At 47.2% G+C, this 18165-nt stretch overlaps 1 protein-coding gene across 3 annotated transcripts in view; it reads right to left on the bottom strand.

The window, feature by feature from the left end:
* Window positions 1-18165, bottom strand: part of DOCK1 (dedicator of cytokinesis 1) — a 524727-nt gene that overhangs the window by 451795 nt on the left and 54767 nt on the right. For all 3 annotated transcript variants that reach the window (XM_027063392.2, XM_027063390.2, XM_027063391.2), the window contains exons 2-4: window positions 10408-10491; window positions 3544-3584; window positions 466-521 (exon numbers count right to left, since the gene is read on the bottom strand). In XM_027063392.2, the coding sequence (XP_026919193.1) occupies window positions 466-521; window positions 3544-3584; window positions 10408-10491 (181 nt within the window). The remainder of the gene's footprint in view (window positions 1-465; window positions 522-3543; window positions 3585-10407; window positions 10492-18165) is intronic.

Below are 18165 nucleotides of genomic sequence, written 5' to 3'. Positions count from 1 at the left end.
AGTCCTTTTAATGATCTTATACATCAGTTTTATGACCTCTAAGAAACATACATCACAATTAGACAAAATGTAAATTCACACATGTCCCAATTTACCAACTGTTGCTTTACCCTCAACTCCCTTTGCATCACAGCGTGCAAAGTCTTCCAGAAAAACGGACTCAGAGCTGGGGGGCTGGAACCTCCACCTGATGGGGTCACTCTCAGAGGAGCACAGAGCACTGGGCCCATGCTATCCCAAATCGACATCAGGTTCAAGGAACGTGACTGCAGGTACAGTTCTGACTTCAGACTTTTCAAAGGTCCAAAGCCACCCCAAGTTCCCTCCCTCTCTCCAAAACTCCCATCCCATCACGGTCGCTCACACCCACATTCACCCCCCACCCCCCTACAGGCACTGCCATTTGGATAAGCAGCAAAGCCAAGTACAAGCATTTCTTTGCTCGAACATCAAGACCAGACTCACCCTTTGCCTTCAACTATGGCTTCTTTAAGATGAATATACGAAGCAGGAAATATACCCTTTGGGGGAGGAAAAAAAAAACAGTAGTTTTTATTATCAACATGAATACCAACTGAAAATCAAACAACTATCCTGAAAGGGTGGAGGCAGGCATGGCTGGATAACACGAATTCTGCGAGTCTCATGGTAAATCTCACACACGACACAGCGAGGCAAACAGGAGGCATAAACTCAGTCTGCCTGTGTTTCACTGAGGCTGCAGGGGTCTCAGAAGAAAACAGAAGCGAACTGTCTGCAGGGAAAAAATTCCACAGGCCTTTCCTGTGTCTTCTCCACAGGTCGCTCCTTGCGTCCACCGCTGCCCTCGACGCGGGCAGATCCAGGGCCAAGCGATGCCTAAAAACAATCTCCGATGATGGTCTCTGACAGTTCCTTCCTTCAAAAAGCTAACGCTGCCATCAAAAGTTGGTTTCCACCATTGGTCATCACGTATGCATACAGGCCTGCTTACCTGACCCACGGATTTCCCAGCAACCTTCAAACAGAGAAAATACAGCAAGTGGACGAATTTCGCCCGATCCACACGACCGCTAGACACGGGTTTCTGTTAACACAGCGCCCTGCATCCGCAAAGTACGGCACGCGCCTAGCAGGACGGTGCGTGAGGGGAAGTTGTTCGGGAAGTTCAGTGTTAAGCGCAGTCGGTGAAATGCCAGGAGCTTTACCAAGACTTCGGCCGCGCATCTGAGCAAGCGAAACAGCTCCCCCACTGGTGTGAGGCAGAAATGAGCACCCGAAAGGGAGCAATGGGGCTGGAGGCGCTGGGGCGCGGGCAGCACAGCACAGCTAGTCAGGGTTCCTGCACTAGATCCAGCCCGCGCACCAGCAATCCACTCAGCGGCACTGGCCGTTTCCAGGCACCTGCCGTGTGAGCAGGATCGTGTTTCCCTGGCATCTGGCCCGCAAGGATTTACACGGGAGAACCAGAAACCACAACTACTGATCGTGTTTGGGAGGGGCATGGGTACCACTGATTCGTGTTCCTCCTGCCTATTAGGAAAGGCACCGAATTGCACAAAAAGAAGAACTATCACAGGGAGGGGAGCAGTCGGGCAGAAAGACAGTGGCCGAGCGACGAAGAGGACTGGAGGGCCCCTCCCCCAGGCCCCAGCCATTCAGGATGGGATGCCTCCAAGAGCACACATGATGTCAGCATGTGCTGTCGGATGGAGGGAGAAAAAACAACAAGGCAGCCTCGCCCGTGTCCACAGGCAATGATAGCCCTCAGTCTCCGTAAACCTGGTCTCGGGCACCACGGAGCCCCGGAAGGAGCAGTAGAAGGTACAGAGGGGCCACACGCAGAGGCTTGAAATGAGCAAACTGCACAGCAGGGGTCGTCCTAAACCAGCCCAAATGATCTACACCTGTGTAAACAACTATACAAAGGATGCTTCCAGAACACTTAGGAGTCAGGATTACTAGGGGCCACGTCCCTTCTCTGCACTGCCGGGAGGGACCCACTACGAAATCCTATTATCTTTCAACTGCCTCATCTTCCAGTGAGGATTTTAGATGGAAAACTAAATACAGCCCTGCCCAGCTCTACTGTAGCAATGAGCTGTAAAGGTCAGGGCACCCCAAAGAAGGGCAGGAAGGACAGCAGTTCAGGAAGGCACTGGGGGATGGGAAGCACTGGCGAAGGTGGTACCAAAAACCAAATAAGCATCAAAGGAAAGGGAACAGCTTGCCTGGGGCCTGCCCAGCACATGGCACATGAAGCTTCACCCCTGTTGTGTGGCTGTGGAGGGAGACGGTGGCCCATGATCCCAAGAACCCCAACTCTGTATAACAAAGTCCTCGGCTGTGGCTTTCTCACATGAAACTAGAGTTTCATCTGTAGGAATATTCTCTGGATTGTAGGAGGGCGGTCAAGTTTCCCTGGGAAATCTATCCCACCATCCACCTGCTTCGAACCCGCCATGTTCAAACGTCAAGGCACCAGGTCACTAGGTGTGTGAGACACGCAGCCCCGTCTGAGTCTGGCAGGACGGGGTAGGAGGTCCCCGCTCCTGTCTGCAGACTGGCCTCACCAACAGTACTATCTACGCCAGAGGAGGACAGCCCTGCTGTCCTCAACCCGGGCCCTTCCCGAGTCACAGCCACTAAGGACGAACAGCTCCCCACTGTCCAGCATGGCCTGTCTGCAGGGTCTCTAGGGGAAGCAGAGCAGGAATTTCCCTGCTCGAGCCGCTGGACTTGGAAAGCCTTAGTTACGGGCTCAGGACCGCTGGAGGAGCCCAGCCCAGTTAGGAGATAATGAGAGGCAAAGTTAAGAAACAGAAGTGAAATGAGCCATCTGCCAAGCGTAAGTAGATGTTAAAGTGTGTACGTTAACGTGGGCAGGGCCTAATCATAGCTTAGAATGGACGGGATTTCCAACTCGGAATAAAACAGAAGGGCCGTAATTAGGTTTTGTGAAGCTAAGAATGGAAAAGCCACAAGAGAACTGGGTGCGGGGGCGTCCACCACCAGGATCGGGGTGTGATGGCCCGTCTTCGCTTCAGAAGCTCACACTGCCACGCGAGCAGACTGCCCTGGGACACAGAAGCTCCCTCTGGCGAGCGCCTGATGCAGTTTAAGAAGAGTTACATGCAAGAGGCAAGCAAGCATGCGTGAGCTTTGCAAATCTGTTGTCATCACGGATAACGTAAGACTGACAATGACAAGCAGTGTTTTTTTCTTTCTGAAGTCATTACACCCAGATCATTCTCGTACACCTTCCTGCGCTTCAACAGGGTGCAACATTCCACCCAGAAGAGAGGATTCCGCCCCTCGTGACAGGTCAGCACTGCACCTCAGCCCAGCGATTCCGTCACGGAAGTGAAGCCAGCGTTTCTATAAGCGCATGTTGTTCCAAAGGCAAACAATGCAGGGTAGCCCATGTTTCAGCCTACACATTTTTTCAGCTCAGAGCAAGAGATATAGAAGGAAAACTTGTGGACACAAAAGGGGTAGGATTGACTTCCTCTCACCGGGTGATGTATGAAGGGACATGCACTGGGTTTCAGAAAGACGACTTACCTTCTTAGACTTTTTTCTCAAGGTGTAACCTCTGTACCACCCTAAACAAACAAAAGTTGAAATAGTTAGAACAAGGAGACATCCTAGGACCCTGACGATACCCTCCCGTCATACGGGATTCGTTACTTTGCAGAAGCAGGGAAATCAGTTTGCCACAAGAATCCAATAATCCCAACACCGTGGAAATATACTGGAAGGTTCCCGAGGGCGCGTCTCAAAGTCGCCAGGCTGGTGACCTTCCCGAACACACCACCAGCTCTTTTCATCTGCCACTCGAGACCTCGAGGCTATCACTTTGGGGTTAAGCAGCACAGCCCCATGAGGAAAAATCGTCCCTTTGACCACTCATCCCTGAGCAGGCTCCTTGGGTATACACCTCCCCATTGCTTCCTCTCCCTGATTTGGACAAGGGTCACAGCCAAGTGCACAAACCAGCATCCTCAGATCAAGAACTGCCCATAACAGAGACCCTATTGAGCATTAACTTCCTCCATCCGGAGACACTGTGCCCTGAAGCAGCCGTGATCTCACCACGTACGTCTGGGGCAAAGACTCAGCCCCCAACCGGAAGCGCCAGGCCCGGGAACAAGGGCCCACCCAGCCCCTGGGGTTTGGCCTTGACTCCAGTTCCCACGGAAGCCAAAGACGGGCACACTAGGACTGTCAGCACAGGGTACAAACAGAAGAGCCCTTTCGACAGCAACACAGCCCTGACCACACCCTTGGCCTCTCTGCTCAAGCCGAGGGTGGAAATGGTCCCTGCGGATGCCTCGGTGTCCACAGCCAGTCTCCAGCCTCCCAACAGCCTCACTTCGCACGACGTCCGTGGGTATCTGCTTACCCCAAAGGCTCTGAAGTCACTCTGGCCATGTTGCTCAGGGAAAGTAAATCCAAACTCAAATTCCAACTCTGCCCCACTGGGGCAAAAGGACCCGGTCAGAGAATCACGGGAGCCCGCAGAGAGTTATCCCGTAAGTTTCCAGACAATAACCAAATAATGGGCTCTTACACAGTATCAGAAATCAAAGCTCAGAAACTAGCGATGTCTGAGCGAGCTCAGAATATTGCCACAATGACGGCACCCTCTTACCAAACAGCAAGCATATTACCAACCAGAGGCAAGGAAGAAGATCACAGACCAGAAAGTGATGGGGTGGAAATGAGCAAAGTCCTCAAGGGATTAACAACAGATGCTTTCTAAGCACTCGCAACCAGAGATGGACATTCCCAGGATCCTCGCAAAGGATTTGCTAAGACCTAGTGGTGACCGCTTTGCTTTCTTGACAAAGGGACTCACCAGATGGACTGGGGACACAGCAGATGCAAAGTGTCCAGATTTCCGCCACACATGTGTGGGACTGTCTCCAGAAAGCCGTACTATCTACCTCACTGGTCGGTGCGTGGCGGTCCAGAACCTGTGCCCGTCGAGGGCAGCGTTCACACACAGTGAAATGGAAAAAGGGGGGCGGTCGATGCAGTCAGCAGCCTGCGTCTAGAACCGAAGAAAGGCTCTATTGGTTCAACTTTAAGGACAGGCCTCCACCCTTTCATTGTAGCCTTCATATTTTCATTATTAACACGCCCTTTCTTTCTCTGAAACTGACAAGGGGTAAATGCCCCAGAACCTATAAGGAAAATACTATAAAATGACAGGAAAAACACAGAAACTAAGCAGAACAGAGCAGCGCTTAACCACAGTGTATAGAAGAAGTCCAAGGACTTACCCCTGAGCGAAGAGAGGCTCAAACTTCATAATAATCAGACACAATTTTACTGCCCAAACTTTAGGGGTAAAAATTGTTATGCTGCACGATATGGGCAGCCCTGGGCACCGTGGGGAAGAGTACAGCCTACAGGAACCCAAGGGGAGCAACCTTCTCTACTTCTCCAAAGCATCTGTCCCCACGGCCTGCAACCGACAACCACCACCTGGGAAGGCGTCCCTGGGAAAGACACGCGCACACCCGCCCGTGCACACCCACAGGACAGATGCAGGATACCCATGCAGCGTGAATGTGGGGTGGTGTCAGTGGAGGGGATCTGAGTGCCCAGAGCTGGGAAGGCTGTTGATAAAACATGGGGAGCGCACACACAGCAGTGGGAGCTGTGAACTAAACAGAACGCTAAAAATAAACAGGTGTGCGTCTTAAAATGTAGCGCTGGGTAAAAGAGTAAAGAACAGAACGAGAGCTATGCTCACATTTATATACATGAAAAGTACATGCATGCCAAACAGGACAAGAACAGGAACATCCACTTCAAACATGGTGAAAGGGTTTTCCACGGGAAGAGGGGAAGAAAGGGGTGAGCCATGGGGATACAATGTAGGGAGTCTTGTCTTTTTGTAACGTTGAAACAATAGCTGGTAATAGTTTCTTAACTGCCTTCCTAAGCAAAATGAAAACCTATCATCTTCCTCCCCAGATTATTTGCATACATTATTCCTTCAACCAACTGAGCCCACACACTATGTATGTGCCAGAGACCACACCAGACAGAGCAAAATACAGAAAGAGAGGAGACCGAATTTCTGACGTGCGTGAGCTCGCAAATCGGAAGACCTCCTAAGGGAAGCAGGGGCCACACCGTGTTGCAGGACAGAGACTGTAGCTCGAAGGAGAGAAGACGTCCCTGCAAAGTCTTTTTTCAAGGAAGGGAGGAGATATAAGAGAATTAGGAGCAGGAGGTCCAGGGCCAGTAGTAGTAACGGGCTGATAAACTTCTCCCAGGCAGAGCTCACGAGTGGTCTCCTCTCCGTGGAGTCAACCAACCTGCTTCAAACAAGAGACACCCACCTCAGAGACAGGCAAATATGGGCAAGACACAGCCCCTAATCTCAGGGAGCACACAGTCCAGCACACGAAAATGGCAGCCGAGCCAGCGAGTACCACACAGTGTTCCCAGCAGAACAACAGGAGGAACACACTCGCTCAAGTCCAGGGGTCGTGCCGAGACGGGACGGTACCAGGCAGAGGAAAGGAGGTGGGAGGCAGACAGGAGGGAGCTTTTGCCCAGGCAGGATGTGCTCGGGTTGAGTCTTCAAGGACGCCCCATGGCCAGTCAGATGGAGGAGGGAGAAGGGGTGTTAGGCAGAGCAGCATGCGGAAAGGTGCCTTCACTGTGCCCTGAGAAGCCATCAGCATCAAGGACAGAACATGCATGCGGAAGAAGCTGGAGTCTCTTCAAGGGTGGGCAGGTGAGAACCACCGTCACCAAGGTTCTGGGATCGGCCCAGTGTCTAAGTAGCTGCCCGAAGATGGACAGGACATTCACTTATGTCAGGTGTATGGTGACCTGCCCCGAGTGCTGCACAAGAGAGTCAAAACCCAGATGTGACCAAATCGCGTCTGCATGGTCAGCATCCACGTGCACAACGGGCATTCTGCAGAAAGCACCAACCGGCGTCCCGCTGCATGGGGGCACAGTCAGCCCTGCGGCCGAAATCTCAGCGCACAAAATAATCATCCCCAGGAAGATGGTAACCACAGCTACGGCGCTCGGCCACTGGGCCAGGGCAGGTGGCCGGTCGCCTGGGACAACTTGCAAAGGATGTCTGCTGAGTGGAGGCTGGGCTGGACGGCTCAGTGGTCTTCTATGAGACAAGAGCCTTAGCAATGTGACTGCCTTCTCCAGTCTGCCACGGGTTAAACTGTGTCCCTCAAAATAGATGCTGAAGTCCTAACTCTATCCATAAACGTGACCTTATCTGGAAATAAGGTCTTTGCAAATGATTGAGTTAAAATGATCTCATTATACCGGGCCCTGGCGTCCTCATCAAAAGGAGAAGCAGACAGAAACACACACAAGACGCTGCCGTGTGAAGACGAAGCAGAAACCAGAGTGTTGTGTCTACAGTCTAAGAACACCAAAGACTATTGGCAAACCACAGAAGCCGGGGAGATGCACGGAACAGCTTCTCCCTCACAGCCCTCAGAGGAACCAGCACAGCCCACATCCTGATCTCGGACTACCAGGCTCCAGCGCTGGGAGAGAACACACCTCTGCTGTCTGTTTAAGCCACCCGGTGTGTGGTACTTTGCTATAAAGGCCCCAGGAAACTCCCACTGTCTCACAAGGCCTTCGACGGACACATGCTGATGGCCCAAAAAGGAGCTCATGTGTATTTGGGGAGAAAATATATTATTACCCCTGTAAAAATTTGAATATGTTCAGTCCCAGGATAGTGGTTTAAACAAAAGAATAATTTCCTAATCTTTGTACACAGCCTGCAACCTCCCTGGAGTACAGCATCCAGCCCCCAAGAGCCACATGGAAATGAGCAGGTAGCAGGACTGTTCACCGGAGAATCAATTAATAAACACGGGACCGTGGCTCACCTCTCCAGTCTGGTTGAGCCTGGGCACTGCTTAAAGGCAGAGGCATGCCTTCAATGAACCCTCCAAGTTCCTTCCACCTGCACAGTGACCTGTAAACTGCTTTTTCTTTGTTCTAAGCTCCAGGCCCTCATGAGCCCGAGAGAGAGAAATTAACCGCAACTTAAAGTAAATTTGTTCTTTGAACCTTACTATAAAGAGTGATCATCTAGAATGTATATTCTCTGCAGAAATCCAAGTCATATCCTGAAAAGGATCACACAGAAAAAGAAAATTAAATTTGACAAACAGAAATACATTTTCTTAGAGGAAATGTAGGAGGGGAGAGGAGGAAAGAAAAAAAAAAAATGCCGAACTCAAACACGACCCATGAAACTTACATAGAACAAATGGGAAGAACAGAAAAACAATTATGCCATTTTTATTTGATGAACAAAGACACCAAGTTTCCCAAAGCCAAAAGTACTTCCCCAGAAGCATTTCTCTGATCAGATTCTGATTGAAACCAAAACGACAGTTGTCACGAGAAAGGAATTTGTTTTGTGTGAAAGGGTCTTTACAAAGATTGGAGCATTTTAATCAGAATCTGGAAGACTGACTAGCCCAGAAACTGAATGCTCACTGAAGGATCCTTAAACACGATGCCTGCTAGCCAATTTTTTTTTTTAAGTCAAATGTACACCAAGGATCGCTGGCTCGTCATAGGATCCCACTGTTTGAAGAGTCCATTCTTCTTATGAAGCGAAGAACAAGAGGTAGCAATCTCTGCATGCCCAGACTGACCGGAAATTGCTATCTCTTTAGGAATGACGTCATCGCCCAGAGTTTATTAACCAGGATTTCAACTTCGGGGTCAAACATAAAAAAGATGTAGGAGCACTTTTGCCTTCAGATCAGTAAAGTGTCTGAGATGAGAGGTTTGATCCCTAACCTCTACTGAATTTCTCTCTGCTTCCTCTCCAACACTGGCAATAGATACCGAGAGCAGATACGGCAATCCAACTGTCAGCTATAAAAACTGAAAGCAAGCAGAAGGCACCCATCACAACTACTCATTCACTTAAGGACAGGGTCTGTTTTCACAGTTACATCTGCTTCCCGGCAGACGACACTAAAGCTGATTTTTTCTTTCCCCTACCAGGACGATTTTAGGGTTAAAGACGCAAAGGGACTAGAATTCTAAGCCCACGTGAGTCACAAGGGCAAACCAGGGACATGGCCTCGGGGGTATTCCTAGTGGCCTGGGAGGAACACTGGAGCAAGCCACAGCCTGCCTGGCGCACAGAGGCTCACGTCTGCTTCGCTCTTGTGCAAAGTGATTTCCTGAACGGAGTATGAAGCCCAGTTCACCGATTACGACCGGGTGACTTCAATCTCCTCTCTTACCCCCACCTCCTACTGGAAGGATTTAGCTAAACCCAATCTAAAAGCAATTTTTCTATTGAAATGATCGATTTTAATCAGTTCTTTTCATTCATCTGCTCTACGGGAGTCACCCCTTCAAGCAGGAAATAAAGCCACCAATGCTAAAACACAATTTTACAAAAACGTCCAGATCTGAGGAGTTTCAGACGTCCAGGCCATCGTTGCTCCCCTTTTGTGTGACAGTAACCTCAGAACAAGGCGGGGGGGGGGGGGGGGGGGGGCTTCTAATGATATGCATGACACTAAAGACAAAAACCAACTGTGTGTGGGGCGCCTGGGTGGCTCAGTAGGTTGAGCCTCCGACCTCGGCTCAGGTCATGATCTCACGGTCTGTGAGTTCGAGCCCCGTATCCGGCTCTGTGCTGACAGCTCAGAGCTTGGAGCCTGCTTCAGATTCTGTGTGTCCCTCTCTCTCTGCACCTCCCCTGCTCGCACTCTGTCTCTCTCTCTCCTCAAAATAAATAAACATTAAAAAAAAAAAAAAAACTGTGTGAAAAATCAAAGACATTTAAGAACCACTGTCACAAAAGTACATTTACAGGATTTCTAATCTATTGGGTAATGATTGCTTCACTGGACCATGTCCCACAGAGCTGTGACAAACTCCAATCACCTCTAAGAAAACAGGGTCAAAGAAAAAAAAAACAACAATCTTGGTTCCTTTGAGGGTGTTGTTAACAAATCTAAATGAGAACAGAAAAAGTCTTACTGGATACATCAAATACATCAAAACAATCACTTAAACGCTAAAATATCTTAAATATTTCTTTCCATTATTTTTTCAAGTGGTCAGTTATTCATAGTCAAGATTTATATACATTTGCAAAAAAGGAACCAAAGGGTTCTGTTGTTTTTAATGAAAACAGCTATTTCCCCAGAAATCTTTAGAGTCTAAAATCCAGAATTTTTAGTTTTGGGTTCATTGTAATAAAGTATCATTTAAATAACAAATAGCCTCATGACTACCCTCACCTGAAATGGCATCCATCATGCAAGAAAAGCCATCGTATGAGAAAAACTCGTGTTGACACGTATTTTGGAAACACTGAAAAAGTGTGCTAATTGCCCAAAACGGTAAGAGAAAAGACACCAGAAGCATACGCACCTTCATATGTTTCTAAGATGTGCACAGTGTCTCCTATTTGTAGGGAAAGTTCATCCGCTCCCCTGGCATCGTAGTTATAAAAAGCTGTGAAGAAAAAGGGATAAGAAGATATCAGCAGAGGTAGAAGGGACTTTGCTGCCTTGTTCCTGCTTGTTTTTCATGTTGAAACGCATCCAGTCCGTGCCTGGATCATCCTCCCGGACAGCCTCAAAAGTAGCCTTTTCTTTCAAGAGACAAATATAAAGAGTCGTCAAGTAGAAGAAACCCGTAACCCCACGCAACCGTAAGTGATTTTTCTTAGTGTGGTCCTACAAATCTCTAGTGATCGACGCAGTGTGGCAGTGGCACAAAAACAGACACACAGACCAACAGAACACTGTAGACAGCCCAGAAATACACCCACACTAACACGGTCAAGAAGGAGGATGTGAAATCTGCCGTTTTGACCACTTGTAAGTTCCGATACAAGGGCAACAGTGACGTCCGCGGTGCCGCACAATCATCACCACCAGCAACATCCACAACCTCTCCGTCGCTCCAAACACAAACTCCATACCCAGTAAGCGGTACCTCCGCGTTCCCCCTCCCCCAAGCCCCTGAGAACCTGTGGTCCTTCTCCATCCCTCAGAAGCGTGACTACTCCACCTGCCTCATCTACATGGAATCAACCAGGGGCGCCTGGGTGACTCAGTGGGTTGAGCGTCTGACTTCAGCGCCAGTCATGATCTCACGGTTTGTGGGTTCGAGCCCCACATCAGGCTCTGCGCTCTCAGCACAGAGCTCGCTTCTGATCCTCTGTCTCCGTCTCTCTCTGCCCCTCCCTCACTCGCGTCTCTTTCTCGCTCACAAAATAAATAACATTTAAAAATAAATAAATAAATAAAATCAAACAATACTGTCCTTTTTCTATCTGGCTTCTTCAACAGAATGTTTTAAGGCTCATGCATACTATCCCATGTATCAGAACTTTATCCCCTTTTATGGCTGAATGTTTGCAAGAGGAAGAACATTTTAATTATCATTTTAATTATCACTTGACATACTGTCTATATTTCCACTAATAGATATTTTAATTAAATAATTATTTCCTAACTATGAATCAATTACACATGGACTGAATATTCTTTAGAAACCAAACTGATTTTTTGTTTAATGGTTATTTTTGAGAGACAGAGAGAGAGAGAGACACAGAGCACTAGCGGGGGAGGGGCAGAGAGAGAGGGAGACACAGAATCCAAATCAGGCTCTAGGCTCCGAGCTGTCAGCACAGAGCCCGAGGTGGGGCTCGAATCCACCAGCCAAGAGATCATGATTCGAGCTGAAGTCAGCCGCCCAACCGACTGAGCCACCCAGGTGTCCCGCTAAACTGATTTTTTAAATTATTATATAACCAATGTTGATATTGAGCCAAAAAGTTGTTACAATTAAATGGGCAAAAATACGTTCAACATTAAGAAGAAATTCTTAAAAGTAGTAATACTCAACAAATCTCTGAAACCGTTGTCCATCTGGACATTCAGCAGTTCCTATTTCTCTTAGAGAAGCACCTAAAAAAGTCATACCATTAAATGCAGACCACAATTTTGCTCCAGCATGATGAGGTGAAGGTAACTATCACAGTGGAAAAAGGATATTAGAAAGTGTTAAAGACACAAAAAGTACAGGTAGCCCACTCTCCAAAAAAAAAAAAAAAAAAAAAAAGGAAGAAGAAGAAAGAAAGAAAACATATGGAAAGAAGTACAAAGTACCCAGATTTCAAACTATACTACAAAACTGTAAAATCAAAACAGTATGGTTTTGGCACAAAACAGACAAATCGATCAGTAGAACAGAATAGATAGCCCCAAAATACACCCATGCTTATACGGTCAATTAAGTAACAACAAAGGAAGCAACAATTTACAACAGGGAAAAGACAGTTTGTTCAACAAATGGCGTTGGGAGAACCTGACAGCTACGTGCAAAAGAATGAAACTGGACCACTTTCTTACACGTCACACAAAAAGAAACTCAAGATGGATTAAGGACCTACATGTGAAATCTGAAACCATAAATCTCCTAGAAGAAAACACAGGCAGTAATTTCTCTGACATCATCCACTGAAATACTTTTCTAGATATGTTTCCTCAGGCAGAGACACAAAAGCGAAAATAAACTATTGAGACTGTAGCAAAATAAAAAGCTTTTGCATAGAGAAGGAAACCATCAACAAAACAAAAGGACAAACTACTGAATAGGAGAAGATATTTGCAAATGATACATCTGATGAGAGGGTAGTATCCAAAGTACACAATGAACGTATACAACTCAACACCAACACAAAACAATCCAATTAAAAAATAGGTCGGGCTTTAACAAATGGTGTTGGGAAAACTGGACAGCAACATGCAGAATGAAACTGGACCACTTTCTTATACCATACACACACAAAAATTCAAAATGGATGAAAAAACCTAAATGAGACAGGAAACCATCAAAATCCTAAAGGAGAACACAGGCAGCAACCTCTCTGACCTCAGCCACAGCAACTTCTTACTAGACACGTCACCAGAGGCAAGGGAAACAAAAGCAAACATGAACTATCGGGACTTCATCAAGATAAAAGGCTTCTGCACAGCAAAGGAAACAATCAACAAAACTAAAAGGCAGCCTACAGAATGGGAGAAGATATTTGCAAAGGACATTATCTGATGAAGGGTTAGTATCCAAAATACATAAAGAACTTACCAAACTCAACACCCAAAAAACAAATAACCCAGTGAAGAAATGGGCAAAAGACATAAGCAGGCATTTTTCCAAAGAAGATTATCCAGATGGCTAACAGATACATGAAAAAATGTGTAACGTCAGTCATCATCAGGGAAATACAAGTCAAAACCACAATGAGATACCACCTCACACCTATCAGACTGACTAAAAGCAATGACACAAGAAACAACAGGTGCTGGCAATGATGCAGAGAAAGGGGAACCCTCATGCACTATTGGTGGGAATGCAAACTGGTGCAGCCACTCTGGAGAACAGTATGGAGGTTCCTCAAAAAACTAAAAAGTGAACTACCCTACGATCCAGCAATTGCACTAGTAGGTATTTACCCAAAGGATACAAAAATACAGATTCAAAGGGGTACATGCTCCCCAATATTTATAGCAGTATTATCAACAATGGCCAAATTACAGAGAGAGCCCAAATGTCCATCAGCTGATAAATGGATAAAGATGTGGCGTATGTATGTGTGCACACACACACACACACAAACACACACACACACACACACACACACACACACACACACACACTGGAATATTACCCAGCCATCAAAAATGAACTCTTGCCATTTGCAATGACATGGATGGAGCTAGAATATAATGTGCTATGAAAAATATAGCAGAGAAAGACAAACAGCATATTTCACTCATATGTGGAACTTAAGAAATAAAACAGATGAACATATGGGAAGGGGGGAAGAAAAGAAAGGGAAACAAACCACAGTGCTTATTTATTTATTTATTTTGGGAGAGAGAGAAAGCAGAGCAGGGGTGGGGGGGGGGGGGGGGAGAGAGAAAATCCCAAGCAGGCTCCATACTCAACACAGGGCTCAATCTCACGAACCTTGAGATCGTGATCTGAGCCCAAATCAAGAGTTGGACACTCAATGGACTTAGCCACCCAGGCACCTAAGACACAAGAGACTCTTAATGATAGAGAACAAACTGTGGGTGGAGGGAGGGAGGTAGATGGGGGATGGGCCAGATGGAGGATGGGCATGAAGGAGGGCACCTGTGATGAGCCCTGGGCGTTGTAAGTTTTGAATCACTAAAATCTACTCCTGAAACCAATATTGCACTGTATGTTCACTAACTAAAATTTAAATTTAAAACAATGGACAGAGAACTTAAATAGACACTTTCCCAAAGAGGACATACAGATGGCCAACAGACACATGAAAAGATGCTCAACATCGCTAATCACCAGGGAAGTGCAGATCAGACCCACAATTAAATAATAATCACCTAGAATCAAAAAGACGACATAACAAGTGGTCGCGAGGATGTGGAGAAAAAGGAACCCTCATGCACTGTTTATGGGGATGTAAATTATGCAGCCACTGTGGAAAATAGTATGGAGGGTCCTCAAAAAATTTAAAATATAAATATCATATGATCCAGCAATCCCTACTGGACATTTACCCAAAGAAAGTAAAAACACTAATTCCAAAAAATATCTGCACCCCTAGTTTACTGCAGCATTATTTACAATAGCCAAGAAATGGGAGCACATGAGTGGCTCAATCGGTTAAGCATCTGACTCTTGATATCAGCTCAGGTTGTGATCTCGCGGCCACGGGCTCAAGTCCTGCATCGTGCTGTGTGCCAAGCAGCGTGGAGCCTGCTTGGGGTTCTCTCTCTCCCCCTCTCTCTGCCCTTCCCCCACCTCTCAAAATAAATAAATATACATAACAAAAACAATAGCCAAGATTTGGAAGAACCCAAGTGTCCAGTGATAGACGAACGGATAAAGATGTGAGCACAACGGAACAGTGCTCATCCATAAAAAAGGAGGACACCCAGCCATTTTCAACAACATGGATGGACCCAGAGGGTATTATGCTAAGTGAAATAAGTAGGACAAAGACAAATACCGTATCATTTCACTTATATGTTGCATCTAAAAGACAGATGAACAAAAAAAAAAAAAACTAAAAAATAGACAAATACAGAGAACAAACTGGTGGGTGCCAAAGAGGAGTCAGATGCGGGATGTTGAAACAGGTAGAATTAAGAGGTACAAACTTCCAGTCACAGGTAGGAAGGAAGGAAGGAAAAAAGGAAGGACAGTGATACAGTGATGTTCGTCCTTTCCAATGGATCCTACCTGAAAACATAGCAGACTAAATGTAAAACTCATCTTCAAACTCCTGATCAATTTCTCATCCATCCATCCTGAACTCTCTGCCAGACCAGGCTATTCTCCGGTGGTATTTCACTGTGTCCATCTCTAAAATTCTCCTTGATCATATGTGCAAACTCTGGCAAGTATGGGAGGCCCTCCACCACCTGACCACGTCGCCTCTCCTTCCTCCAGCCACACACAGTATGGACCCCAGGAGGGGTTCCTATCCCTGCCTCTCCCTGAAAGACAGAAGCCAGCCTGTGCCACACCTGTGTGGACCAATCTACCCTCCCCGCCACCGATGGCGTTTTCCCAGCAGGTGCACCAGTATGTTTCTCTCTCAATCCCCTCTCCAAACATCCCCATCATGGCATACTTCCTGCTGTCCACTGCATTCCTGAGCTACCTGTAGCTGGCAAGGCCGGCCAGACCCAGGCGGACTCCCTGGCATTCCCACCCATGGTCCCTGGAGCCAAATGAAATGCACAGGGTAACGCCTCTACCCTTGAAGACCGGGGTGACCTCCAGCAAATGACCTACCTTCTCCATATTCAGCTTTCCCCATAAAATAAGGCTCTGGAAATCCACACCTCATAGGATTACGTGTGTATTTTGGGTCTTAAAATAATGCCACAGACGGATTTGGTGATTTGAACACCGGGTGTCCTGCAGTCAACACCTAAATGATAAAGGCTCTCGTGGTGGTTGGGAGTGTTTTGTTTTTACTGCAATAAAGACTTCTATCACTACCAGAATCCTTTTTAAAAAGCCAAAGCGAGCAGACTAACACATGATAACAAAAATCCTAAAACATCAAAAACCATATACATGAAGAAAATTCCATGTCCGTAGGCATTTTCCTGTATTTCCACCAAAATTCATAAAGTTTAAATGTCCTCAACTGGCATAAACGGTTATTAGTAGTTATTAAGTTTATTTAGCATTTTATGGCGAATCTTAACAAGAAATAACCGCATTAGGTAAAGGGAGCTCGGAGCTTATGCCCAGCCTTTCCTGGTTCTGCAGAACCATATTCCTAAGCCTTTAGGGGCCATAAATGCATTTGTCACAGCTCTTAACAGCATCCCTGCCAGCATGTCTATTCTGTTGGAAGACGTGGAAAAAATAAACACATCAAAAATAATAAAAATAAAATAAAGCGGACATGTCCACTATAAACACATTCAGGCCCGTGTGAATTTATAAGGCACACAGGCAAAACTCTTTAGGCATCTGCCCCTCCATCTCTGAAGCAGGCAGACAAAAGCAGTCGTGAGAAAAGAAACTTCAAATTTACTATGAAAGGGGCCTTAAAGACCCCTGATTTTATAGATGAAGGGGAAAAAGGACCTTTGAGCATTCATGCCTGTGGCCCCAATGACACAGCAGAGCTAAGACCACCACAGTGGCTGCCCAGCCCTCCTGGCCTTTGTTCTTAGTATCACAGCCTAAACAATCCCACATTTAAAGGCAAATTAAAAGACTCAACTATATAAGATTATTGGCCAAGGGAGTGGGAGGGAGGGGAAAGTGTGCTGGATGGAACGATCCCCCCCCCCACACCCCGCCAAAGACATCAACATCTGAGTTCCTGGAACCTGAAAGGATGTCACCACCTTACATGGCAAAGGGGTCTTTGCAGGGGCATCAGGGGTGAGATCTCCACTGGGGATACTAATCCTGGATTATCCAGGTGGAGCCAATACGATCTGAAGGTTCCACATGAGGCAGGAGGGCCAGACTCAGAGTCAGAAGACGGGACACAGCACAGATCGGAGTCATTCAAGGAAGGAGCCACACACCCTGGAATGCAGGTGACCCCCGTCAGCCAGAAAAGGTAGGGAAGTGGACTCCCCCCTCGAGCCTCCAGAAGGAACACAGCCCACACCTCGATTTCAGGACCTCTGGCCTCCAGAGCTGTAACATCGTAAGCAGGTGTTGTCTAAGCTACTGAGTTTGTGCCCATTGGTTACAGCGGCCATAGGAAGCATACAGGGAGGTATACGGACGACAACGCAAAAGGAGTGTTTTGAGGCTATTTATTTACTGCTGCAGGTGCACTGACACAGGCTCCCAACCGCGGGCATCTGAATCTGACCAGTCCGTCCGTGGCCGATGCTCCCCAATTCTTGGGCGATAGGACAATGAAGACAAGGCAATGAATTTTTCGTAACAAACCCAGAAGTATTCAATATAAGACACTATTCCTAATCTGGTGATCTGACCTTTCAGAGCCGCCCCTCTGTGAGGGGGGCGGAGAACAGCACGAGAAAGAGCAGAAACATCTTCTCCTTTATTAAGCTGATGATGACAGATGACATCTGCAACACGTCTTCACTTGGTAGAAGCACAAAGACAGCAGCCTCTTCGCAAGCTGCCCATTTGTCTTCTTTATTTTTCTGATCTGTCAGGACCCGGGAATGACTCCGCCAGAGAAAACAGTCAACCCGTGTCCGTTCACATCTTCGGATTCACCTCCGTCTGGCTGGTGGGCTGGATGCCTGATGCATTCCTCCTCCTCAAACCCATCTGCCTTTTTAATCGCCTGGCGAAAGGCGGGTGTCGACGGCTGGGTGCACGTGCGCATTCAGCTGCCCTTCTCAACCCTGGACGGCAGCTTGCCGCGCTGCCCGTGTGAAAAGTGAAATGAGAAGGATGCCGAGATGAACCCAGCATAAAGGTCCTTTCCCGGAATGCTGTTCATTCTTTTCCTGGAAGAGTCGGCAGCGGCCCAGAGTGAGTAGCACGGACCTTCTTTTCCCAGAAGAAAAAATGAACAGGCCGGTCCGTGCCTCACTCAGCTTATATGCATTGGAGACGAGAAACGGCAAAGCCATCCCCTCTGCTCGGTCTCCTGACGACCCT

Source organism: Acinonyx jubatus, chromosome D2 (genome assembly GCF_027475565.1).
Source record: "Acinonyx jubatus isolate Ajub_Pintada_27869175 chromosome D2, VMU_Ajub_asm_v1.0, whole genome shotgun sequence".
NCBI lineage: Eukaryota > Metazoa > Chordata > Mammalia > Carnivora > Felidae > Acinonyx > Acinonyx jubatus.
This window is presented reverse-complemented; position numbering and strand designations above follow the sequence as displayed.